A 26,232-nucleotide genomic window follows, 5' to 3' on the forward strand; every position below is an offset into this window, starting at 1 on the left:
TGTGTGTGTACATGCGTGCCAATGCATGTAGGTGTGGGCGTGAACGTGCGCCAGTGGGCGAGGCCAGGGTGGCCTGGTTACCTGACTAACTCCTGGCCTAAAAAGTCTCCCAGTCCGGCCCTGCCGCCTTTTCTTTTTTTTTTACCCGGGTTGGGGTCCATGGTTTTATAGTCGAAGCCTTGACTCTCCCTCTCTGCTCGGGGCTCGCTACACACACACCGCGACTGCAGCAAGTACCAGACACACCACACACACACCCCTTCCTCCGCACGCTGTCTGTGTCTCCTCACATGCTACTGTGTGCCAGGCCTGCCTCTCTTCCCGGTTCGTCCAATTTGGATGAACCGGGACCGAGGAGCTTCCGCTACAAACAAGCTTGAAATATAGACTTAGCCTATTTAATTTCTTTCGGGACAATTTCACATTTCAGGGCTTCAATACAAGACGGACATTACATACGAGCAGCATGGAGGTATTTGGATGTTTTTTGGTGTGTCTTTTTGTTACGAAGACAGTTGGTATCCATTTGCAACCGTCATATAGACATGCACTGCTACGCCGAGACCCCCTGTAACTCAGAGAAGCCACGGAGGACTCTGAAACTTCTCCCAGCCCTTAGTCCACATGAGGGGGAGTAGATAATGAGTGAAATTTCAATTTTGGGTGAACTATCCCTTTAAGTCGCCCGTTCTCCTTTGTCTTTTAGCCACACCAGTTTGACCCCTGACCTCTGACCTCTGTCTTGTCCTCTGTGGACGCAGCAGCAGCAGCAGGTGGGGGACGTCATGGGGGCGAAGCAGCTGAAACGAGACGTTGAGGCTCTGATGTGAGTGAACGAGACGTTACGTTGGCGAGACACTAATTATACTAAGACACTATTATAACTTAAGGGGAAAATTTAATTACAAAATCCGTAACATACGCACAACAAGAAGGAGCTTTTGTGTTCCTATCTGTGGAACTAAACTATGGAACAGTTTGAATGTCCAAACATGATCCAGTTCAAAAAGAAATACAGAGAAATTATTTTCAGTATGTACAGAAATGAGGGTGTCTGACAACCACAAGGTGCTTATTATTATTTATTTGGGTATTATTTACCGACTTAGTTTATTTGTTGCTCGGTTCGTGTTACTTTCAGTTTGTCTTTGTATGTATGAATGTGTTTGTATATGTTTTTATATGTATACGACTATATAGAGAGATAAAGATTAGTAATCATATGTTAGAATAAATCTATATGTATATAAATATAATAATATATTAGAATAAATCCAGTTAAAAAACTCATAAATTAATTTATTGTATAGACTATAATGACTAGATAACTTGATAGATAATTTATGAATAAGCGGTGGGAGTAAATTAGATTTACTTCTTCCCACTCCTTTTCGGATATGAAAAAACAAACAAACAAAAAAATCAAATTATCTTTATTTTCAATTATTAGTATTTTTTTTTTTTTTTTTTTTTGTTCAGATGTTGTCTTTGCAAAGTTTTTATTTGTTATGTCTGTCCATTTCTGTATTATGTTTTATTTCTTTTAACATGTCTGAAATAAACTAAAACTAAACTAAAAACTAAAACTAAACTAACAGGCAAAAACACAGTTTTTTCATGCACTGATCAATTTTGAGATTTTGGGCTATTTTTCTTCCTTAAAGCAGAAGTAAGCGATCCGGTCGTTTTGGCTAATGCTGCGTTCCAGGCAGGCTTTTGAAACTGTAAATTACAGCTTCAAGTCACAACTTACGACTTTGTAGCGTTCCAGGCAACCCACTCGTGTTTTTCCGACCTGTTTTACCTGTGAAAGTCACTATAACGGCCACTCGTAACTTCCGACCGGTGAACTTGTACCAGATCGAACTGGTACGACTTCACAGGTCGGAAAAACACGAGTTACGAGTTGCCTTGAACGCACCATAACGTCTTGTCAGCCGATGGAGTTAGCAGCCCCCGCCCTCGTCATGGATCTATTGGTCCTCGTCCCTACGTCACCACATTCACGCGCATCCCTTGGCTGCACACACAGAGAGGACTGCCCCTTTATGCCGTTCTCTCTCCTCATTGGATAAAACTTGTAGGATACGAGAAAAGTTTTCTCCTCGGCTCAGAGCAGAGCAAAGTGACTGACAGACCCGTGTTTCGGTCCAAACACTCTATGTAAGTGATTGCTGTCGGAAGATATAACTATTTAAGACTTATATTAACACAAAAATATTGCTTACTTCTGCTTTAACATACCTTTCAGAAAAGTTTAAAGAAAGTTTAAAGAAAATCCACATCTAGGTGGTTATTTTACTTCATTTTGTGTCTTCCGTCAGTAGATTTCTCCTAAATTCACCAAAAGTTAACAGCTACTTTACTTTACTTTTTTCAGATTTCGGTTCTGGAAATGTATGCAAATTAGTGCATATTTCATTAGATGTTGCCTCATTTTCATATTTAAACATAAAATTTGACAAAACTTGTAATACAAAAAATATTTGTCTTAATGTAAGTGATAAACTTGGGAAGTGTCATGGTGATATGTGTTAGTTAAAATCTTTACCCTATTCACCTGTAGTGTCTGTCTCCCCTTAAAACTTTCAAACTAATTGATTTTTTTATTCCCTGTGGACGTGGACAGAGGCGATTACATCGGACAGAGACTCAGGGAGAAGTGGTTTGACCCTCAGGGACGGGGGACGTCCTCCCTGCTGGACGACCTGGTAGTAAAACATCTGTAACAGCAGCAGGGCCGTTGTATAGGGGAGAAAGGTGATGATAATTCTAGGGGCCCGGCGCCCAGTGGGGCCCATAAAAAACCCCAGTAGTCTAATCTTTGTATGACTGATTTATTCTGCGTAAGACCCTGACTAATACTCATAGTACACTGTAAAAACTCAACATCTTTCCAAGAATATTTGTCTTATTTCTTGTCCAAATGTCTCATTTCTAGTCAAAACTAATCTCTTTCCACTTAAAATAAGACTCATTACCTAAAAATTTACTTGCTTTTAGATAATTTTCACTTAAATTCACAATAAATAGAAAAATCTGCCAGTGCAAGTAAGTTTTTTGTGCTTGTAATAAGGAAGAAAAACTTGCTCCACTATCAGATTTTTTTTCTACTTATTCCAAGTGAAAATCTGCTTGAAAGAAGTAAAAAGTGTCTAAAAACAAGCTACTTTTAATATGATGTGTCTTATTTTAAGTATAATGAGATTTGTTTTGACTAGAAATTACATTTTGACTAGAAATAAGACAAATATTCTTGCTGAGATACTTGAGTTTTTGCAGTGTAATGCTGCATTAGCATCAAAACAAAGAAGGCTAAATAAAAAACGATAATACATACGTAGTCTAAGAAAAAAAAAAGGAAAAGTTAGGGGGAGGGGCCCACTTTAGTATTCTTTAAGGGGGCCCAGAATTCCTAGCAACGGCCCTGAACAGCAGCTGTGACCTGTGACTCCTCCTCTCCGTCTCCACATGTGTTCTTATATTCTGTCTGAACGTTACAGGCTCATTATGACCTCGCCATCAGTGTCGCCCTCTGGTGGCTGGACAGGGACGAAGGGCGAGACGTCCTCCACAGGGACATCATGTGAGCCTAATCCAGATTAAATCAACATTTAGAAATGTGACGAAGATCATCTGGAATATTTTAAATTTGGTCCAACGGTGCTGTCACAGTGTAATTTATAATATAATCAATTTCCTCTTAGGGATAAATTAAGTTTCGGTAACACTTTACTTGAATAGGTATTCATAATATTGACATAACAGCTGTCATAAACATCAATGAATACTTATGACAGCTGTTGTTAAGTGTCATTCGGTAAGTTATGACACTTTTAATGCAAAGTTGACATTGTTTGAGATGTTTTTGTTCTGACAACTTGACATAAAGACAATTTAAACTGTCATAGCAGACCTAATTGCCAAACTTTAAAAAATTATGTCAAGTTCTCATAACAAGGACGTCTCAAATAATGTCAACTTTGCATTAAAAGTGACATAACTTACCGAATGACACTTAACGACAGCTGTCTAAGTATTCATTGATGTTTATGACAGCTGTTATGTCGTGGTTATGACAGTGTTATGTCCATCTTATGAATACCTATTCAAGTAAAGTGCTAACGAAGTTTCTTATAACTAATCTATCGTATATCTGCTCTATGTCTATCTCTATTTAATATATTTCACATACAAATTAACACTGTTGTTTAGAGTGGGAGATAAAACTTCACCTGAGACTTTTCAGACTCAGAGCAGGTGAAGATTTCAGTCTCCTCTGTCTCCTGTGGTTAAAATAACCAATATTATAATTATGATTATGATGAATTGATCCCTGCATGTTGTTCCCTCTGTTTGCCAGTGGAGCAGCCCGCAGCTCAGGAGCAGCTCAGTACCCCAACAGGTTGGAGCGCGAGGCCATGATCCTGTCGTCGTTCGCTGGCATCATCATGGTGAGAGGAAATTAAAACTGTTTTCATTAAAACACCGACGTCTCATTTGGGTTAAATCCATTAAAGAGGAAGGAAGGATCCATCCAGGTGTCTGTCAACAACCAAACTTCTTTAATTTTATTTTTCTAATTTATTGATGCTCATAATAAACAAATGATAACTTCATTAATGTAGCACATTTCTTAAAATGAGTGAAATGAAACTAAGTAAAGAGAATTTTTTTTTTTTTTAATGAACTTCTGAAATAAAAGTTGATAAAAACAAACTCAAATATCTTACCAAGAATATTTGTTTTATTTCTAGTCAAAACAAATCCCATTATACTTAAAATAAGACTCATCATATAAAAAGTAGCTTGTTTTTAGACACTTTTTTAAAACTCCTTTCAAGCATATTTTCACTTGAAATAAGTAGAAAAATCTGACAGTGAAGTTTTTCTTCTTATTACAAGCACAAAAAACTTGCTTTCACTGGCAGATTTTTCTACTTATTTCAAGTGAAAATGTGTTTGAAACAAATGAAAATTATCTAAAAACAAGTAGATTTTTAGGTGATGAGTCTTATTTTAAGTGGAAAGAGATTAGTTTTGACTAGAAATGAGACATTTTGACAAGAAATAAGACAAATATTATTGGAAAGATTTTGAGTTTTTGCAGTGTAAAACAATAAGCACCAATTGATCAAGGAGTTTGTGTTTAAATGAGAGAAAAATACTCTGGAAACTGAGAAGGCTGATGAAGAAGAAGTTGACAGGTACTGTAGAGAAACAGAGAAACTCATCAATGATTTGGTGATAATCAATGATAAATAATCAATAAGAGAGGAGCAGTTGTTACCTGTGTCTGTGTCTCTGTCTCAGACTCACCTGCCTGTGGAGGAAATCCTGTCTCTGTACAGATGTAAACCAGCTGCTTCCTTCCCCAACCACCAGTCCAAGGTACAGCCACAGGGTGTGTGTGTGTGTGTGTGTGTGTGTGTGTGTGTGTGTGTGTGTGTGTGTGTGTGTGTGTGTGTGTGTGTGTGTGTGTGTGTGTGTGTGTGTGTGTGTGTGTGTGTGTGTGTGTGTCAATTGGGTCAAAAAGGAAGGAAGAAGTAAGGACGAAGGGAAGTAAGGAATGAAGAGGAAGGAAGGGATGGAACAGATTCATTCAAGGAAGGACGAAGGAAGGAAGGAAGGAAGGAAGGAAGGAAGGAAGGAAGGAAGGAAGGAAGGAAGGAAGGAAGGAAGGAAGGAAGGAAGGAAGGAAAGGAAAAAGGATTGTGGACAGATGGAAGGGAAAAAGGAAGGAAAGAAAGATGGAGGGAGGGAACAGATTCGTTCAAGGAAGGAAGAAGAAGGAAGGAAGGAAAGAAGGAAGGATGGAGGAAGGAAGGAAGGAAGGGATTGTGAAAAGTAGGAAGGGAGGAAGGGATTGTGAAAAGAAGGAAGGGAGAAAGGAAGGAAAGAAGGAAGGCTGGAGGAAGGAAGGAAGGCAGGGATTGTGAAAAGAAGGAAGGGAGAAAGGAAGGAAGGAAGGAAGGAAGGAAGGAAGGAAGGAAGGAAGGAAGGAAGGAAGGAAGGAAGGAAGGAAGGAAGGAAGGAAGGAAGGAAGGAAGGAAGGAAGGGATTGTGAAAAGAAGGAAGGGAGAAAGGAAGGAAAGAAGGGATTGTGAAAAGAAGGAAGGAAGGAAGGAAGGAAGGAAGGAAGGAAGGAAGGAAGGAAGGAAGGAAGGAAGGAAGGAAGGAAGGAAGGAAGGAAGGGATTGTGAAAAGAAGGAAGGGAGAAAGGAAGGAAAGAAGGAAGGATGGAGGAAGGGAAAGGTTAACTCAGCCTCTGCTGCCCCCCTGTGGATCCAAACAGTCATGACATCATCATATATGTGTGTGTGTGTGTGTGTGTGTGTGTGTGTGTGTGTGTGTGTGTAGATAACCTCTCTCTCTCCTCCTCAGGCGACCATCGTCTACCCGTTCTCTCTCTCCTACCATCCTCTGGCCATGCTCGGCTCCTACAAGGCCGTGCACCACTCCAGGAAGCACAGTGAGTGGAGATCAATAACTAATATTCATTAATAAGAAGTTAATTGAATAGAGTTTTAACATTTTATTTCCTCTTTTATTTATATATATGTTTATTTATTCTTTATTTTTCTATGCTATTCTTTTCTATCCTTTTATGACCCGTACTACGACGGAGTATTAGGGCCACATTGACAAATAAAAAAATCACAGACCTCGAGAATAAAGTCGCAAATTTACGACTTTATTCTCGTAATGTTATGATTTTTTTCTCGTAGGAAATGTACGACTTTATTCTCGTAAATTTACAACTTTATTCTTGTAAATGTATGACTTTATTCTCAAAGTATGTGTTTTTTTTTTGTTTTTTTTGTCAATGTGGCCCTAATACTCCGTCGTACCTTACTTATGTCTTTCTACTTTTCATTTATTTTCATTTTTATGTCTTATATTCTTTTTATTCACTCTGGTGTTTCCTCACTTCAAATAGTTCAGTGTTTTTAATTCTGTATAAGTACATATGTGTGTGAATTTGTGTGTGTGTGTGTGTGTGTGTGTGACGGGAGGATATCTTTGTATCCAAAGTTTCATTTCATTTATTTGTCTGCGTATTCATGAACATACAATACGTAAATACACCAGATTTAGCTCTAGGCTAATTTCCATCTGTATGTAAAACACTTTGAGCTGCTTCTTTGTGCATGAAAAGTGCTCAATAGATAAAGTTTGATTGATTGAATTAGTCATTCTTATTGAATAATTATAATCCATCATTCATAAATCATTCATCCTCCTGTATTGATACTAATTATGAAGTGTTTAATAGTGTATCAACTAAAGCTTGATCGGGTGTAGTCGTTATAAACTGAACTCGTCACAGATCAGAAGTTGAAGCGATGGCTGTCAGAGAGGTCAAAGGTCACCGCTCCACCTGGACGAGGGAAGCAGCCGCCTTCATCCTCATCATCCTCGTCTCAGTCCTTCCTCAGTGTGAGTCTCCACAGCAGTTTACACTGTTGTTAATATATTTATATATTATTTAATTAATGCAGAATATAGAGGAGAAAATCATTAGAGGTTGATCGATCAGAGCCTCTGATCAATCGTCTGTCTGATCAGAACCGATGTTTCTTATTGGTCGATCTACTAGAGAAACGTAACGTCAGTGTTGTTGTTCATTCAGTTTTTACAGTTTGATCCTCACAACAATTATTAATCTGAGGATTTTCACCTGTTTCTACTGATTTCTATCGATTCTATTCAGAGGACATTATCAATAGTCAAAGTTAAATCAAAGTTATTGATTGTTAAACAGTAAAATGTTGAACCTCCAACACAGATTTGTTTGAACCTTGAGGATCACTGCAAAAAAAAAGTGTGTTTATGTGAACATGAAGGATATCAGCTGATCAATCATCACTGATTGATCAGGTTTTAACCCTCCTGTTGTCCTCCTGGGTCAAGGAGGAAGGAAGGAAGGAAGGAAGGAAGGAAGGAAGGAAGGAAGGAAGGAAGGAAGGAAGGAAGGAAGGAAGGAAGGAAGGAAGGAAGGAAGGAAGGGGAAAAGGATTGTGAAAAGAAGGAAGGGAAAAAGGAAAGAAGGAAAGAAAGATGGAAGGAGGGAACAGATTCGTTCAAGGAAGGAAGAAGAAGGAAGAAAGGGAAAAAGGATTGTGAAAAGAAGGAAGGGAAAAGGGAAGGAAAGAAGGATGGAGGAAGGGAAGAGATTTGTTCAAGGAAGGAAGAAGAAGGGAAAGAAGGAAGGGAAAGGGGATTGTGGAAAGAAGGAAGGGAGAAAGGAAGGAAAGAAGGAAGGATGGAGGAAGGGAAGGGTTAACTCAGCCTCTGCTGCCCCCCTGTGGATCCAAACAGTCATGACATCATCATATACGTGTGTGTGTGTGTGTGTGTGTGTGTGACCCTCAGGACAGCAGCGGCGGTCAGAGAGGGGGAGGGGCCGAGCACTACGAGGGCTCCCAGGAGTCTCTGCAGGACTGAAGAAGTCGTCGTCACGGTGACCTGTGACCTCCGCTGCTCCGTCACCGAAACACTGAGATGTTGAAATGAAATAAAACCCGAGCACAGCCTCCTCTCTGTTCACTCACTCTGTGTTTTTTTAATTTAATTTAATTTAATTTATTTATTTAAAGGGACAACGAGGAGTTTTGGAAAAGCGAAGCGTTTCCACACTACATTTATGAGCCTCCGCGCACCGTGAAATTCTTTGACCGGCGCAAGACAGACTCATGTTTTCATTCATCAAGAATTAAAGTCAGAGGTTCGAAGACGATCACATACCGTCGTAGTTCCGACCATAAACGGCGATTCGGCGGCGTTATTCTCATGACTCGCCACAAAACCGAAAGTAAAAAACGCTGGTCGGCTCAACCAGCATTTCCACCACCACTAATAATAACAAAATAACGATAGAGACAAAATGATGTATTTATCGAAAATGGGCCCATTAACAAGTGGTAACGTAGATTCATCCACATTAACGTGAGACTTTTTTATAACCAAATAGAAACTCCTCGTTGTCCCTTTAAGGAGGACAATGCACATTAATGGACATAGTAAAATGTAAAAGTGCCAGTGTTTCCGACTGTAGTCCTCCTGGCAAGGTGTTAAAAGCCATTAAAATAAACACAAGGACATAACAACAGAATTCATAAAACAGGAAAAACACACATGTATCCAACAGAAACCAACAAACAGACAAAAAAACTACAAAGAGAGACAATTAACATGACGCTACTATGAAAAAACAAAAAAAAAAGACTATTTATGGATGGATAAAATGGATGAAGATGCAGCAATGCAAGACCAGGACGGGGTTTCTTGATGGAGTTGGGCTCGGATGGGTTGAGAACACAACGAAACCAAAATATAGAAGAATAGAATATTATTGTCATTCAAAATACACAGTGTGCATAGAACGACATTTCGTTTCACTGACTCTTGGCACAAACAGAAAATATATATGTAGCCTATATATATAAATAGATTAAAAACAAGACAAGTGATAGTACAGTGTGATAAAGTGCTACAGTGCGCAATAAAAAACTGTCAGGGATGGATAGATGAAATGGGGGGTTTGAGTCGGCTGTCGGAGGTGAGTAGATGGGAAGGAGTGCAACAATGCAGACAAGAAATAAGACAAATATTCTTGGAAAGACTTTGAGTTTTTGCAAAAACAAATCCACATTCTTTGTGTCTGTAATATAAAAAAGTCTAGTTACAGTAATTCAGAAGGAAGGAATGATTAATGTTGTAATTATTATCCTGTATATCCATAATAAAGTGAAAAGGAGCCTCTTTAGCATGAGATTCTTTATATAAAACATGTAATAATAGCCAATGTAATAGCCTTTTATCCGATATATAGATAAACTAATACAAATATGAACTGGATAGATGAAATGGGGGGGTGCAGCAATGCAAGAACCAGGGCAGGGTTTTTTTGTTGGAGTTGTGCTAAGATGAACAACAACAACCTACAATGTAATAAGGTGCTACAGTGCTCAAGTAAAAGGTTGCAGTGGTTAAGAGAGTTGTTGCTGCAGTGCTCCTTATGGTTTACCCATGTCGCTTTTTATTATCATTATCATTGTGATGACCTCTGACATTCTGCAAAACTTCAAATCCAGCTGATGATGTTCGATGAGGGGACGAAACGCAAACGTCCATAATATCAATCACAACGGCGTGAGGGGGTGGGGGGGGCACGGCGGGTCAGCAATTTGCCTGCTACGACTTTTTTGTGTTGATGATTCAGGGTTTTTTTTGCTCTATGCCCAGGATCAAGACTTTTGGCAGCGATGCCAGCGCATTAAATCCCCGCTCTTTGAAAAAACAGCTAAAGTGGGATCTGCTAACCCTTTGATTGAGGTTTATATAGCGGGGCTCTGGTGCTGCTTTGTGAGACCACCATCATTTGACCCCCCGTAGGTGACCGGCTCCAGCACTGTTTGCAGGATGAGTAGTAAGGTAAGAAGAGCTGTCTGTTTGTTTTTTGCAGTGTGGATGAAGTTTATTATTTCAGTTCTTAATGCGGTTCAGCTCTCGGCTTCACAGAGCATTAAACAAGAGAGATCATTTATCATGAACCAGCTGAAGAAATTCAACAAAACACTGCAAAAACTCAAAATCTTACCAAGAATATTTGTCTTATTTCTGGTCAAAATGTCATTTCTAGTCAAAACAAATCTCATTATACTTAAAATAAGACTCATCACATTAAAAAGTAGCTTGTTTTTAAGACACTTTTTTACTTTTTTCAAGCATATTTTCACTTGAAATAAGTAGAAAAATCTGACAGTGGAGCAAGTTTTTCTTTCTTATTACAAGCACAAAAAAAACTTGCTTTCACTGGCAGATTTTTCTACTTATTTCAATTGAAAATTAGTTTGAAACAAGTCAAAAATATCTAAAAACAAGTTAATTTTTAGGTGATGAGTCTTATTTTAAGTGGAAAGAGGTTAGTTTTGACTAAAATTGAGACATTTTGACAAAAAATAAGACAAATATTCTTGGAAAGACTGAGTTTTTGTCTGTAATATAAAAAAGTCTAGTTAATTCAGAAGGAAGGAATGATTAATGTTGTAATTATTATCCTGTATGTCCATAATAAAGTGAAAAGGAGCCTCTTTAGCATGAGATTCTTTATATTAAACATGTAATAGCCTTTTATCAGATATATAGATGAACTAATACAAATATGAACTGGTGTTTGACGATGTTGATGCTCAAAACTTCTTCTCCCCGGTCCAGATCACCTTCTATGAGGACAGGAACTTCCAGGGTCGCTCCTATGAGTGCGACACCGACTGCCCTGACATGCACCCTCACTTCAGCCGCTGCAACTCCATCAAGGTGGAGAGCGGCTGCTGGGTTCTGTACGAGAAGCCCAACTACACCGGCTACCAGTACGTCCTGACCAGGGGCGAGTACCCAGACTACCAGCGCTGGATGGGCTACAACGACACCATCCGCTCCTGCCAGACCTTCAACTATGTGAGCGAACCGAGGCTTCTGGCTTCCTTTTTAACGGACGATGACGGATGAATGATGTTGTTTTGGTTGAATGTGTTGTTGGATTAATTGGATTTAACTACATTTTGCCTTCGAAAACTCTCTAAACTCCAGGTTGATTCTTCCCTGATGACTGATGTTCTATCGTTCTTTCATTCATTGAATCACATTTTCCTTTATTTGTTGGATTTCAATCTCTGAAAGTTAAAGACAGAAACCTACTCAGTGTTAGCAGTTAAATCATTGGGTCTGCACTCTGCACAACAAACTTTACAAGAACTCTACAACAACAAACAGCTGATCAAGAAAGAAAGCAAGCTCCATCTTGTCCGACTGCTCTCATCCCTCACATAAACAGTTTCAGTTTTTACCATCAGGTTTACTGCTTAGACTTAAATTAATCGCCCCCTTGATTGACTGATTGAAAAAATCCACTCACCATTTGCACAGAACTCCACATCTAACCTTTAACTCTTGCTAACATTTCCATATTTCGCACATTCTGTGTCATAAACTGTAAACTGTTTTCTTGTCTGTAACAACATCTATTGCACGTCTGTCCGTCCTGGGTGAGGGATCCCTCCTCTGTTGCTCACCCTGAGGTTTCTCAGATTTTTCCCTGTTAAAAGGGTTTTCCATGGAGTTTTTCCTCAGTCGATGTGAGGGTCTAAGGACAGAGGATGTTGTTACGATGCCATGTAAAGCCCCTTTGAGACAAACTGTTTGTAAAGAAACGGGCTATACAAATAAAATTGCCTTGCCTTTAACCTTCTTCGCTCTATCTCGCTTCCCCACATCCAGACCAGCGAGGGCCCGTACCGCATGCGCATCTACGAGAGGCCCAACTTCCAGGGCCAGATGATGGAGTTCAGCGACGACTGCGAATCGGTGCAGGATCACTTCCGCAGCCGCGACATCTACTCCTGCAACGTCATGGACGGCTACTGGACCATGTACGAGCACCCCAACTACCGCGGACGCCAGTACTTCATGCGGCCAGGGGAGTACCGCAAGTTCAGTGACTGGGGGGCCACCTGCGCCACCACCGGCTCCTTCCGCAGGATCACCGACTTTTAAAATCTGGAAGTTTGATTTTATTTGACTTTTTTCTTTCAGTTTTCATAAACAAAACAAAATAAGAAAAAAAAAGAAAAGAAAAAAAAGAAACAAAAAAAAAAACACCAACTTTCCCTCCTTGAAAAAAAGTTCATGGAATAAACTAAAACAACAACATGGAGTGGGATGTTTGAATCGGCTCAACACGCATTGACCCAACGTGATTCTGTTTAAATAAGAAAATAATAAAAGGATCTGTTGTAAAACTTCTTGCTCTCTGTGAACTCTGTACTTGTGAATGAATGTTCATTTAAAAAAAAAAAGAAAAAAAAAAGGACAGTTTGGACGAATTTAAACAATATTATTTTACCACTATCTTTTATTTCCCATGGTTCCTATTGAATGAGTCCACATCAACACAGCTGTTCACTCCAACACTTACGAGACACTTCATTATCTCAGAATTCACTATTTAAAGGGACAACGAGGAGTTTTCACACTAGTGACCCTCCGCGCGCACTGTGAAATTCTTTGACTGCCGCAAGACAGACTCATGTTTTCATTCATCAAGAATTAAAGTCAGAGGTTCGAAGACGATCACATACCGTTGTAGTCCCGACCATAAACGGCGATTCGACTGCGTTATTCTCATGACTCGCCACGAAACCGAAAGTAAGGAAACACCGACCAGCGTTTCTACCACCACTAATAATAACAAAATAACAATAGAGACAAAACGATATATTTATCGAAAATGGGCCCATTAACAAGTGTGGGTAACGTAGATTCATCCACATTAATATGAGACTTTTTTATAACCAAATAGAAACTCCTCGTTGTCCCTTTAACGTATTCATATCGTAACAGTTGATGAGATTCATATTCCAGGGGTGACAGTGAGGCTGCTACACATCAATCTACAGAAATTATTTATCTTATCAGTAAAATCCTCTCCGGTTCTTACCAACTGAATGGTCCCAGTAAAACAAACAGAAGTCGGAGGGGAGGGAGAGCTCAGCAGTGACTGTTCCAGCGCCCGGCGGCCGCTGCTGCTGCTGTGGCTGTTGCTGGAAGCTGAGCTCTGTGTGTGTGTCTGTCTGTCCGTGGCTCTGACATGAGCCGTGACGATGAACAGGAGTAGGAAGACTCCTGTAGGGTCTGTTGCTGACACCAGGCCTCATTAGAATAACAACAGGCTAATGTATATAAACATGAAGCTCACCTTTAGTGCTCCAAAAAACACATAGGGAGCTCTTTGAGCCACCAGCAGGATTCACTATGGGGAAGGTTTGTGTCCAGTTCTACATTATGAGTGGGGAGAAGTTTGGAAATGGGGAAAAAAAAAGACAGGTTTTTTTTTTTTTTTTTAGTGTTTAATGTGACGTTGTCTCCGTCCTCTGCTCCTCTGATCAGATCATCTTCTACGAGGACAGGCACTTTGGAGGCCGTTACTATGAGTGCATGAGCGACTGCGCCGACCTGCACTCCATGTTCGACCGCTGCCGCTCCATCAGGGTGGAGAGCGGCATGTTCATGATCTACGACCGGCCCAGCTACACGGGAAACCAGTACTTCCTGAAGAGGGGGGAGTACACCGACTACCTGGGCATGAGCGGCATGAATGACTGTGTTAGGTCCTGTCGCATGATCCCCATGGTAAGACCTGCTGTGACGTGACCTACTGGTTATGGAAGATCCAAATAAAGTTAGAAAAAACATCATAATATCAGTGAACACAAAGCTTTACTTACCATGACACTTTATTCCTAGTCCCATTCATAAATATTTATAAGCAGAATATTAACATATAACGCATTAATAAACACTTATATCTGTTTACACCCACATTATTGTGTTACAAACTATTTATTTTTTATATATAGCCTCAATGCTAAATGGCAGACTTAAATTTAATTGTTACTAAAGGATCAGACGAAACAATATTATTCATACTCAAGTGTTTTTCTCTCAAAGAACTTTCAAAATATGTTCCCAACAACCCACAATATACAGTACAATCGACTGTTTTGTAGCTACGCCTTTGATGGATAAATGTTTACTTTGCAGAGGAATGTTGTCTGGATATTTAAACGCAACTGCTAGGCTAAAAAAATAGATAAATAAAGAAGAAGAAGGAGTACTCCAACAATACTTTTTTTTCTTTGCTAAATTGTGAATTTTAGTTTCACCTGAGTTATAAAGATTTGTATTTGTGGAATTTGGTTTAAAGTAAGAGTCAATATGTTTTTTTTCTTTCTGGTATTTGTTAGCCGCCACTTAGCTTAGCATAAAGATTGGAAATAGGGCCTGACTCAGTTTAGTGACAACAAGAAGGAACCTTGAAAACTCAGTGTCATGTTAAATCTTGTTTATTTGATTTGATGTTCAGAATAGCTAAGAAATGCCAGTTACCTGTTTTAGGTGGGTGTGTTCCGGTATTGCTTGGTTAGGACGAGTTGTCAGGAAACCAGCAAAGACTTCATGAGGTTACAGGTGGTTTGTAGGCCTTAGAAATAAGCCAGGTTTACTATTTTTCCTTGTTTCCTGTCTTTATGCTAAGCTAAGCTAAGCTAACTAGCTACTCACACTGTAGCTTCATTTTTAGAATCTGGGCGTGTGTGGTATCAATCTTCTCAGCTCACTCTCAACAAAGCAGATACGCTGTTTCCTAAAAGGGCAAACCATTTAGATTTTTGACATTATAAAAACCATGTGATTTTACATCCCAATAATAACACCGTGATCTACATGTCTACTTCAGCAGAGCAACAACTACAAGTTAAGACTGTACGAGCATTTCGACATGAGAGGTGAGATGATGGAGCTGACAGGCGACTGCCCCAACCTCAACGAGCGTTTCCGCATGTCCAACTTCAACTCCTGCAACGTGATGGACGGCCACTGGCTGCTGTACGAGCAGCCCCACTACAGGGGGCGTCACTACTACCTGAGGCCCGGCCAGTACAAGAGCTTCAACGAGTGGAGCGGAAACAGCTCCAGGATCAGCTCCATCAGGCGCCTCATGGATCTCTAAAGACAGAAGAACCGTTCTTGTGAATTGTCTACTCTATGCCTTTTTTCACACGCTGAATAAAATGGCGTCAGTGCTCAATTGTATTCAGTTTTGTTCTTGCTCTCTGCGTTTGGAGGGCATGTTTCCCCAGGAGGATGCGATGGGGTCTTGGCCTGACATCCTCACTTTCATCCAAGGACTGAATAAAATACTGCAAGCATTGACACTGACCACACCGAGGCTCAAGCGTATTCTATTGTAGTCTTTCTTTTACACACATAAAGGGTTCTGTTCAGTGTTCATTCAACTTCAACTGTTCATTGTTGGTCTTGAGGTGTAGAGTTTATTCACAGTCCATTTAGTCACTGTTCTGGTGGTTTTGAGCACATCACACTGTGTCATGTCAAAAGAAAACTATAGTTTGTATCTGATGCCTGAAAATAATAGATCTAAGGTGTTTAGAAAAAGTTTGAAATCTGAACTTCAACATCTCCTTGACACCTGCAAAATCCTTCTGCTGATTAGCATTACGTGACATGAGCAAAAGCATCAAAACAGTGACTTACTCGACGAAGTGAGATTATTTTATCGCCCTTTAAACTTGTTTTAATATAAAATAGGAAAATTAAGTTGTTTTTTGTATAAATCACTGAAAAATTAAGATTTTAACATTACTACAAGTCATTTTTTAGACTTGTAAACACTGTGTGAACATTTCCACCAGAGGGCAGTGGTCGAGAGCTGAAATTACTGTCAACACAAGGTCAAATTGCGGTGTATAAGGTGAGGTGAAAATGTTTTCATCTTGGAATAATAATATGAAACTTTACAGGGCAGCAAAGTTGAGACCAGATGTTGTTAAAGTAAAACTGAAGACTGGAAATTGTTCACACAGATAAACAGGAAGAGGTAAATTAAAAAAATACCATGATTTAGAAGATAAAAGAATCAGGATAATAACTTTAGAAAAGATACAAAAACACCAAATACTTCATGACAAGACAAGACTACAAGCTGTCAACTCTCACCTGCACAAACATCACTCCTACACTTCTCTTCAGGACAACATGGCGGCACAAACGCCAAAGATTCCGGCAGGCCATTACAATATGAATGGCACATGCAGAGTCTGCATTTCACATTCACTATATATGTGACAGGTGGGAGTCTTCAAAGAGCTGGATTGATCACACAGGGCAGGCAAACCGGGGGACAACATGGGGAAGGTAAAACACCACAGCTCCCAGTGTGACACCGCACACTGTTCAGGATCATAGGAGATGCAGGAAGTGCTTTTATTGTGAAGTAAACAAAGTGCAAACAGGCCTCTAGGCTTTTCTTGAGCTTTACTGACAGTCCTGGTTATATCTTTGAATTATTAGAAGATAAAATTGATTGAACTAGTCAATTACTGGACATTTCTTTCAGTTTAATGAGTAGAAAATTAAAAAAAAAAAATCAAATCTCCATGTCTAGATCATCTTCTACGAGGAAAAGAACTTCTCTGGACGTCATCTTGAGTGCAGCAGCGACTGTGCGGACTTGATGTGCCTCCTCAGCCGCTGCAGCTCCGTCAAGGTGGAGAGCGGAAGCTTCATGATCTACGAGAAACCAAACTACATTGGAAACCAGTACTACCTGAAGAGGGGGGATTATCCTGACTTCCACCAATGGACGGGGATCAACGACTCCATCAGCTCCTGCCGCCTCATCCCCATGGTGAGCTGCTGCTGTTTGTGGGTAAAGCAAAAACTTACATTATTTTTGTAGATTATTTGGAGAATGTTTCACTTGTTGGTCATTACATGTTCATGTGTTGGAGATTTCCTTGTCCAGTCAGAACAACAATCCTTAAACAGCCACTAAATCTGTGTTTCATTTGGAGCTTTGATGTGTACAGTTTAAAATATATATATATTTTAAGAAACAAATTGTCAGGGTGAACAAAGTTTCTTATTTTAGGCCTGAAAACAGTTCAGTTTTAGTACTGAGGACTTCAAATGTGTAGATAAATCAAACAGATTCAGGATTGTTCAGTTTGCTCAGTTTTGCAAATTGTTTTTGGCACAAAGTATTGTATTGAAAGTGAAAATTTGACCTGATGATTTGGCCTGAGGGAAACATGAGTGTTTACCAGAGCTCAATCCATGGGGAATCACTAAAATCTTTAGGATTCATCCTCTGGGAACCATGAATGTCTGGATCAGTGAAGTGACTTTTGAGATGATTGATGGATAAAGAGAAGATTTGACCTGATGATCTAAAACCTTATAAGATTATTTCCACTGTGTGAATTTGTTTGTCAATCTCAAACTGGTTTGCTATTTAGATTTGGACCATCTATGGACCATTGATTGATTGGTTGGTTGGTTGGTTGGTTGATTGGTTGGTTGGTTGATTGATTGATTGATTGATTGGTTGGTTGGTTGATTGGTTGGTTGATTGGCTTGTTGGTTGGTTGATTGATTGGTTGATTGGCTTGTTGGTTGGTTGATTGGTTGTTTGATTGATTGGTTTGCTTGTTGGTTGGTTGGTTGATTGGTTTTTTGGTTGGTTGATTGATTGGTTGCTTGGTTGGTTGGTTGATTGACTGGTTGGTTGGTTGATTGGTTGATTGTTTGATTGGTTGATTGATTGATTGATTCTCTTCTTCCATTCCAAACCAGGGCCCCAGCTCCTTCAGCATGCGCCTGTACGAGCGAATCGAGTTTGGAGGCCAGATGATGGACCTGGCCGAGGACTGCCCCAGCGTCATGGACCGCTTCCACGTTAACGACATCTTCTCTTGCAACGTCACCAATGGCAACTGGCTCTTCTACGAGCACCCGAACTACCGCGGTAGGATGTACCTTATCAGGCCCGGGGAGTACAAGAGGTTCAGCGAGTGGGGTGGCCGGAGCGCCAGGGTCGGCTCCATCAGGCGCATCCTGGACAACTGATCTTCTCTGGAGGATCCTACAGCATGGAGGTTTTAGGAAAGACCTCATGTTGAGACAGAGGAGGACAAGACTCCACAAAGGACAAAGAACTGTACCAGTCACATGTAGTTATTTTACTTCAAGGATTAAATCCAAGCGTCAGTTTCCTGAAAAGCCTTTAATGGGAATAATAACAGCTGATATTAGGATGGACTCATTGCAAATCACCAATACGCCAATACACAACCAACAACACAACATTTTGGACCTGTTCTCCATCAAACACTCACCATTGCAATAAAGCAATTGCATAAATGGAGTCTTCATAGTTGTTGATACTGTAACTGTCAGGACTTTAGGAATAAGTACAATTATATCTGATCTGTGAATGGAAGAGTCGTGTTCTTGATATGAGCAACATGATTCAACATGTTATTCTACCTCAATGATTGTGTCTGTGCCAGATTTTTCAAAAATAATATCCTGCAATTACACCAAATTGACAGATTGTGCAGATTATCATGTGTCGCTGCTGTTAAATATCAATTTAATCTTGCTGATGCTGTGCAGTTCTACCGCCATCACTCTATTGTTCGCTGACATTTTCGGGAGGAAATTGTGATGAACATGGAGGAAAGAACAATAACTCATCACACATCAAGAGTCGTCTATACATAAACAGATTTTTCCCACACAACCCCCCTTCCACCCCACCCCCGATCCATCATCACTGTGAGGGATGTATTTGAATGACAATACTTTATGCTGTGCAATCAAACAGCCGCCTTTTCTTTCCTTTTTTTTATAAAGCACAGTGGCTTGGCTCAGGGACAGCACTGACCGCTAATACAGTCCGATGCCAACAACCATGGGAAAGGTAAAGAAAATTAACTGTTGGATCTTTAACCTGTGTCTGACTGATTCATTTCATCCTGCAGGAGTTTCTGCATCACTGCTCAACTGCATCTGAAGTGAAACTTTGTCTCTCTGCAGATCATATTTTATGAAGACAGAAACTTCCAAGGGCGCTCTCATGAGTGCAGCAGCGACTGCGCTGACCTCCACTCCTACTTCAACAGATGCAACTCCATCAGGGTGGAGAGCGGTTGCTTCATGGTCTATGAGAGGCCCAACTACATGGGCAACCAGTACTACCTGAAGAGAGGGGAGTACTCTGACAACCAGCGAATGATTGGCATCAACGACTGTGTCAGGTCCTGTCGTATGATCCCCCAGGTAGGTCAAGAACACCTCCTGTCAGATATTTGCAAAAATATTCATAAACGATAGATAACTAGATTTTTCTGTTTAAATCAATACTTCAAAGTATCAGTGATGAAGTTTCTGACCATGTGGACTCTATAGTAGAGATGTTCTGTATCACTGCACTGGAGATGGTAACTAGCTTCTGTCTTGGTGCAGCACCGAGGCTCCTACAGGATGAGGCTCTACGAGCGTTTTGACTTGTCCGGCCAGATGCACGAGCTGGTGGACGACTGTCCCAACGTCCAGGACCAGCTCAGCATGTCCGACTTCAACTCCTGCAACGTGATGGACGGCCACTGGCTGATGTACGACCAGCCCAACTACAAGGGCAGGATGTACTACCTGAGGCCCGGAGAGTACAGGAGGTACAGCGACTGGGGCGGCGTCAGCCCGAGAGTCGGTTCCCTCAGAAGAATCACCGACTTCAACTGAAGACCAGCTTCATTTAAATGCATCTTTCCCTGAGTTTAACTGTTCTGTTTTTCCAATAAACTCAAACTTCATAAACCTTCAATGTCTTGTTTCCTGTATTTCCTTCTTAAATGGTCTCTAGCAATAATAGCAACTAGAATCATAATTCAGTAAAGGTGCAGATAGAAATAAAAATCAGTTGTCTGGTAGCTGTTAGCTTCTCCACTGTAGTTTAATCTCCTCCATCCCCAGGCACCACACCAAACAAAGCCCTCCCCTAGTTTGTGCCCCCGATAGGATTATCTGGTTTCTATGGTGGTGGAATTTATCCATATGATCAGTGTCACATAAAAAATAAACACCCTATGTACAGAGTGGAGAAACAAAGCTGAACAGAGTGATTCTGCACAACAAATAATGGAATAGGAGGTGAATAGTAAAAGATCAGGATGGATCTAGTACAGTAGGTCATATATATATATAAAACAAACAGCAGGGGAATGAGGTTTAGTTTTAACGAATCAACAATTAAGAAAAGATCAAACAAATGAGGAATTGATTGATAATCAATGATGACAGTACCTACTATATCTTCTATAAATTAATGGCATTGTACATTCATAACAGTTTTATGTGTTTTACCAATGTAAATACTATAGTCACTTATTTTATGTGACTAAATGATATCAATAAAGATAATTAACATTATGTAAATTTAGATTTATTATTATTATTTTTTTTACATTTTAATAAATAGGAATATGATCATATTCAGGAAAGTTGCCATATAGTACAAATAAAATTTGATGTTCATCTGATACGATCAGATATTATCAATCAAAATTGATATGTCATCTGTAAATTAAGTTTTACATCTGTGTAGCATCATGACACAATGTAAAATTTCTTTCATAGCAGATGTATATGAATAAAACCTGCAGAGGATTAAAGTGTCATAAAATAAAAACAATAGTCATAGTATGATACATCTGGGCCCAATATTTACACAATATGCTCATGTAATGTGAAGTACTTTTGAAGGTGGGACGCTTGAAAGAGTCAAATATGGCTGTGAGATACATCAAGGGATTTGTAGTCCACTACGTCAAGACCGTCAGACACTTGGACAAAACGATGGTCGCACACTTGAATCTGAGGGCGAAGAGTCAGGAAATGAAATAAAAGTTGGCACAAACATCCCATAGACATACAGGTAACATATACAGTACATGATAACTCGATACCGATCCTGATCAAATCCCGATGTCCAGTGAAGCGTATACGCGGCGGCAGCACAGTATATACACTTACTTATTTGCATACAGTGGGGTTGCTCAGGTAGCGCGGCAGAGAAAGTGAATGGCTTCCTGCTCTGTTACGCAACATATTTAATGCGAAAGGGCTGTTCCATATTGTTCTGCAGCCATTGTCCACTGGACGTGTGGATACCATACTAGTCTTTTCCTTTGTCCACGCATGTCAAAACACCAAACCAAGTTAATTATTTATCCTTTTTTTCAAATACAAATCCATATTTCTGACCCAATGTTGTGCTCCAACAAAAAGGTAAACATGTGCCAGTAGCCTTCAATTATAACTACGAGAGAATTTGAATAACAATACTTTGTTTGTCAAGAGGTAGTATAAAAAGCCCTGAAAACATGGGGAATCTCTCCAACGGAGACCATGGGCAAGGTAAGTACTGTTTTTCCTCTCTGCTCACATTCAACACTTTGTCAGTTAGTCAGTTTGACGTCCAGCTCAACTCTGATGCTTATTTTCCCCTTCCTTCCTTACGTTCCTTCCTTCCTTCCTTCCTCAGATTATCTTTTACGAGGACAAGAACTTCCAGGGTCGGAGCTATGAGTGCAGCAATGACTGCACGGACCTTCACTCGTACTTCAGCCGATGCAACTCCATCAGGGTGGAGAGCGGCTGCTTCATGATCTACGAACGACCCAACTTCATGGGCCACCAGTACTTCATGAGGAGGGGCGAGTACCCCGACTACCAGAGGTGGATGGGCTTCAGTAGCTGTATCCGCTCGTGCCGGATGATCCCACTGGTAAGTTTGTGTTAATAATGTTCATCTCACAATCACCAGAGCCTTTGGATTTTATATTTGGTTTAACGACTCTGTCAAACACCCTGATTGATTGATTTTTTTTTTCTTTGGTTCTTGCAGTATCGAGGCTCCTACAGATTGCGTATCTACGAGAAACCCGACTTCAGTGGTCACATGATGGAGTTCATGGATGACTGTCCCTGTGTGTCTGACCGTTTCCATCACCGCCACGTCTACTCCTGTAATGTTATGAATGGCTACTGGATCTTCTACGAGTACCCCAACTACCGAGGCAGACAGTACTTCCTGAGACCTGGGGAGTACAGGAGGTACCGCGACTGGTGCGCCACCTGCGCCATCGTCGGATCCTTCAGGAGGGTCACCGAATTTTAGCCATGAAGCGAAAACCTTGCTGTAAATATCAAACACTGTTTATTAAAGACGTTGAATTTTTAACCTTCTTTGTGAATGTGTTTTCATTGATTTGTCAGGCGTTGAAGAGCTTGATTTTGTTGTGTAAAAAGGGCTGCTAACACTTGGACTGTGTGGTTTGTTGTACTCACTCTGTAAATACTGTGAACAAGAGGGTAAAAAAGCACTTTTTAAAAGAAAAAAATGATTGCTGACTCCTGAGCTATAAAAAACGAAGGGCAAGCAGCCATAACTGTACTGTAGTTGGTCCAAAGCAAATAAACTACCCATCAAGTGGGCAATACTGAATCTCTTCCTCTGTTTTGACTCATTTATGTTCAGATAAGTTTAATTTAGTTTATTAGTTTAATAAGGGACAATGTGCAATTACATTAATCATTTAAAGGAAAAAAAAATGAAAAGATGGTTGCACCAGATTTAGCTCCCAGCTAATTTCCATCTGTAGTCCCTAAATCATCTATCCTTTCAGACAATCATAATAACATCACTATATAATCATATATAAACTGTATTGCTTGAATACATCTATCCCATAAAACACGTTTTCCTGTAGCTATAATTCTGTTCCCATAATTTACAGGAAATTAAAATATTAAAATATAAAAAAGAAAATAAATCAAATGTGAATAAATTTTATATTTTTGAGGTACTAAAAGGTGATTATTGTGTTTTTAAAGATATTTTCGTATTTCAGACATGAGATATTGTCTTTGTTTTGCAAATACTGTGAGTCCCAAATCACTTTACTGAATGCAATGCAATGTATTATAATCTTATCATTGTAGACAGGGTAGTTAAATTTTAATTAGTAATCCCAGAGTTATAATGTTAAACCAGCCTCCACTCCCAGTTTCTACCCCCTGTCCCACCTCCATGCAGCCGTCAAACCTAAAGCTGCTGCTGCATGATGATCCCTCACTGGCTTCCCATTCACCAAAACTACTGGTTGCATTTTGCTTAGTTCAAGTGGCAGCTCCACTGTATATTTCACTTATTATTCAATATAAGACAATGTGATTTGTATCTTATTTCTCCATCAGAGTTTCCACAGTTCTGCAGGTTTAATACCATAAAAAATGTATTAAGCATTTCAAAGGTTCCTCAACATCCCATCATTTATTCATCACTGAGCATTTGCATTAGTGTGTTTTATCGTTTAGGGCTACACCGCTGCAGGTCAGCTGTATGGGTTTGTCATCAGAAGAGCAGAGGTTCATGCTGATGGATTAAGTAAACAGCAACATTGATTTAAGGAAGAATAAATGAATCCAAACATTAGACATTTGGCCCAATAAACAGCTTGAGGCGTGAAAATGCTGCAGAAGACGACGGCGCCAATCAAACCTGAACCTGAACGAATTCTCAGTCAGGCTTCATGCACAATTGCACTTAATAAAGCAACTTTTTCACCTGAGCTATTCATACACTTCTCTTTTTGTAATTCCCATGCAGATTAAGATAAGATAAGAAGGACTTTATTGTTTGAACACATATTCAAATACAGATTCATTGTATTTCATCCATCAGTGCAGGAGCTGTGTGCTTTCTTGTTTACTTGGGTTTGTAAACCAGCTCAGTGCATAGTTCAGATCCCTCTCCAATTTAAGTTATACATTATATTGCAGTTACATTATTATATTACACACACTAATAACTGATGAACCTGAATGAAATGAAAACATTTTCCTGACATATTTCCTACAAAATAATAAACTAGTGTCACTACCCCCAATGTCCACAACCTGCAGTCGATGTGCAGCGATGACCAACAGACGTTTATATTATGTGTTCACATGCAGACATACAATTCTCAACAACTCCATCGTTTACCTACAATGACTTTCTGTATCAAATTTCTGCATCAAATTTTCTGTATCATTATTATTGAAGTGATAGTCATTATTTAGAAAAAGGTTTCACGTACAAACGAATGGCACAACTGTTCAATAAATGTGTCAATAAATATTTACTTTAAAAGAATCTTATTGATTTTAAATCATTCATAAATTTCCAGGATTTGATATCAGTGGGTGCTGCTGTTGTGAAAATACAAAAATACACAGTCAGTATATTTAATTCTTTTTAGCGACTGAATATTTGCACAGGTTCTGGGTCTCTCATGCGGTTTGACAGAGATGTGGCCCGACTCTTTGCCCCAGCACCGATCAGGCCATATGTGGAGAACCTTCTGACTGAGAATGGGGCACAAACAAAGCTTATGCTTATAATAGACAATGCACATGCCCGCTGCCAGAAATGTATGGATGGCAAAGCATTGTTAAACATTTATAGGCCCTGTTCAGCAAAAGTAATTCTGCTTGTTCATCAGCTTTCCACATTTGAATAACAACACATCATGGGCACAGGGTGTTTGTATAAAAAGCCCGTGGAGTCATGGAGATAGCAGAGCAAGTTGAACCATCCACTGGGAACATCCTAAACTACCATCATGGGCAAGGTAAAGAAACAATTATTTAAACCTACTAACTAATAATCAATCACAATTCTAAAAAAAAAATGAAAAAAAAAAAGTCTAATATGAGAATCCGCTTCATCTGTGTCTTCTTCTTAATTTCAGATTGTGTTCTACGAGGAGAGGAACTTCCAGGGTCGCTCCTATGAGTGCATGAGCGACTGCTCCGACATGTCCTCCTACCTGAGCAGGTGCCAGTCCTGCAGGGTTGAGAGCGGCTGCTTCATGGTCTACGAGCGTCCCAACTACATGGGCATGCAGTTCTTCATGAGGAGGGGCGAGTACGCCGACATGCAGCGCATGATGAGCATGGGAATGATGTTCGACAACATCAGATCCTGCAGAATGATCCCTTACGTAAGAGATCACACTCACACACATACCTCTGATTTCTATTGATCTGAACTTGCTCTGAACTTGTGACGTCTCATACTAACATCTTCCCCGTCTTCTTGAATTACAGCACAGAGGTCAGTTCAGGATGAGGATCTACGAGAGGGAGAACTTCGGCGGTCAGATGAATGAGCTGATGGAGGACTGCGACAACATCATGGAGCGTTACCGCATGAACGACTGCATGTCCTGCAACGTGATGGAGGGCCACTGGCTGATGTACGAGCAGCCCCACTACAGAGGCAGGATGATGTACCTGAGGCCCGGCGAGTACAGGAGCTTCAGAGACATGGGCATGAGCGGCACCAGGTTCATGAGCATGAGGCGCATCATGGACATGTGTTAAACATCTGTATCTGACTCCCCGTAAATAAAAAATGCTGTTCAATTCATACACAAAACCTTCAAGTGTTCTCTTTTCTAAGTGGTTTGTTATTTATTGTAAAAGCGGGTTAGACAAACTGACAAAACTGGACACCAACATACAATGTATGGGATATACATGTATGGGAGGAGCCCCATTGACTTTAAACAGGGAAGACTGAAACCTGCTAACTGCTAACTCATTAATATTCAGCAATCCTTAAGTCCGTTTACATTTACATTACATTTAACATTACACATTAACAGGTGTTTTCTTCACTGACGACTCCTCAGTTGGTTTTCAGGGTAGAAAGCCAAACAAAATCAAACATTCAGTGCTTGTTATGATGTTAGCGTACAG

The 26,232-nt window shown here is 40.0% G+C and overlaps 5 protein-coding genes and 2 pseudogenes across 7 annotated transcripts; all 7 read left to right on the top strand.

Moving 5' to 3' along the window:
* Positions 1-785: 785 nt before the first annotated feature.
* On the top strand, positions 786-8,448 carry c9h2orf80 (chromosome 9 C2orf80 homolog; the record flags this gene model as incomplete). The annotated part of the gene is made up of 8 exons (XM_083996711.1): positions 786-826; positions 2,630-2,711; positions 3,504-3,586; positions 4,364-4,454; positions 5,314-5,391; positions 6,385-6,472; positions 7,331-7,440; positions 8,377-8,448. 8 exons carry the CDS (start codon positions 786-788, stop codon positions 8,446-8,448), a joined length of 645 nt encoding a protein of 214 aa, XP_083852837.1.
* A 1,977-nt stretch (positions 8,449-10,425) lies between these two features.
* Positions 10,426-12,558, top strand: LOC311004090 (gamma-crystallin M2-like; the record flags this gene model as incomplete). Its single annotated transcript, XM_083996039.1, has 3 exons — positions 10,426-10,437; positions 11,221-11,463; positions 12,283-12,558. 3 exons carry the CDS (start codon positions 10,426-10,428, stop codon positions 12,556-12,558), a joined length of 531 nt encoding a protein of 176 aa, XP_083852165.1.
* A 1,257-nt stretch (positions 12,559-13,815) lies between these two features.
* Positions 13,816-15,571, top strand: LOC311004092 (gamma-crystallin S-1-like; the record flags this gene model as incomplete). Its single annotated transcript, XM_083996041.1, has 3 exons — positions 13,816-13,824; positions 13,951-14,193; positions 15,299-15,571. The coding sequence occupies 3 exons, from the start codon at positions 13,816-13,818 to the stop codon at positions 15,569-15,571; spliced, it is 525 nt and encodes a 174-aa protein (XP_083852167.1).
* Positions 15,572-16,663: 1,092 nt separating this feature from the next.
* On the top strand, positions 16,664-18,489 carry LOC311004093 (gamma-crystallin S-1-like; annotated as a pseudogene). Its single transcript has 3 exons — positions 16,664-16,776; positions 17,027-17,269; positions 18,217-18,489. The product of its transcript is annotated as a gamma-crystallin S-1-like (transcript).
* Positions 18,490-18,512: 23 nt separating this feature from the next.
* Positions 18,513-20,166, top strand: LOC311004094 (gamma-crystallin S-1-like; annotated as a pseudogene). The gene is made up of 4 exons: positions 18,513-18,518; positions 19,321-19,345; positions 19,462-19,704; positions 19,891-20,166. The product of its transcript is annotated as a gamma-crystallin S-1-like (transcript).
* Positions 20,167-22,111: 1,945 nt separating this feature from the next.
* On the top strand, positions 22,112-22,603 carry LOC311004823 (gamma-crystallin M2; the record flags this gene model as incomplete). The annotated part of the gene is made up of 2 exons (XM_083996992.1): positions 22,112-22,210; positions 22,331-22,603. 2 exons carry the CDS (start codon positions 22,112-22,114, stop codon positions 22,601-22,603), a joined length of 372 nt encoding a protein of 123 aa, XP_083853118.1.
* A 2,617-nt stretch (positions 22,604-25,220) lies between these two features.
* LOC311004825 (gamma-crystallin M1-like) lies at positions 25,221-25,854 on the top strand (the record flags this gene model as incomplete). The annotated part of the gene is made up of 2 exons (XM_083996994.1): positions 25,221-25,472; positions 25,579-25,854. The coding sequence occupies exons 1-2, from the start codon at positions 25,269-25,271 to the stop codon at positions 25,852-25,854; spliced, it is 480 nt and encodes a 159-aa protein (XP_083853120.1). The 5' UTR covers positions 25,221-25,268.
* Positions 25,855-26,232: the final 378 nt, after the last annotated feature.

The sequence above is a fragment of the Trachurus trachurus genome, assembly GCF_905171665.1.
Source record: "Trachurus trachurus genome assembly, chromosome: 21".
NCBI classification, from domain to species: Eukaryota; Metazoa; Chordata; class Actinopteri; order Carangiformes; family Carangidae; genus Trachurus; species Trachurus trachurus.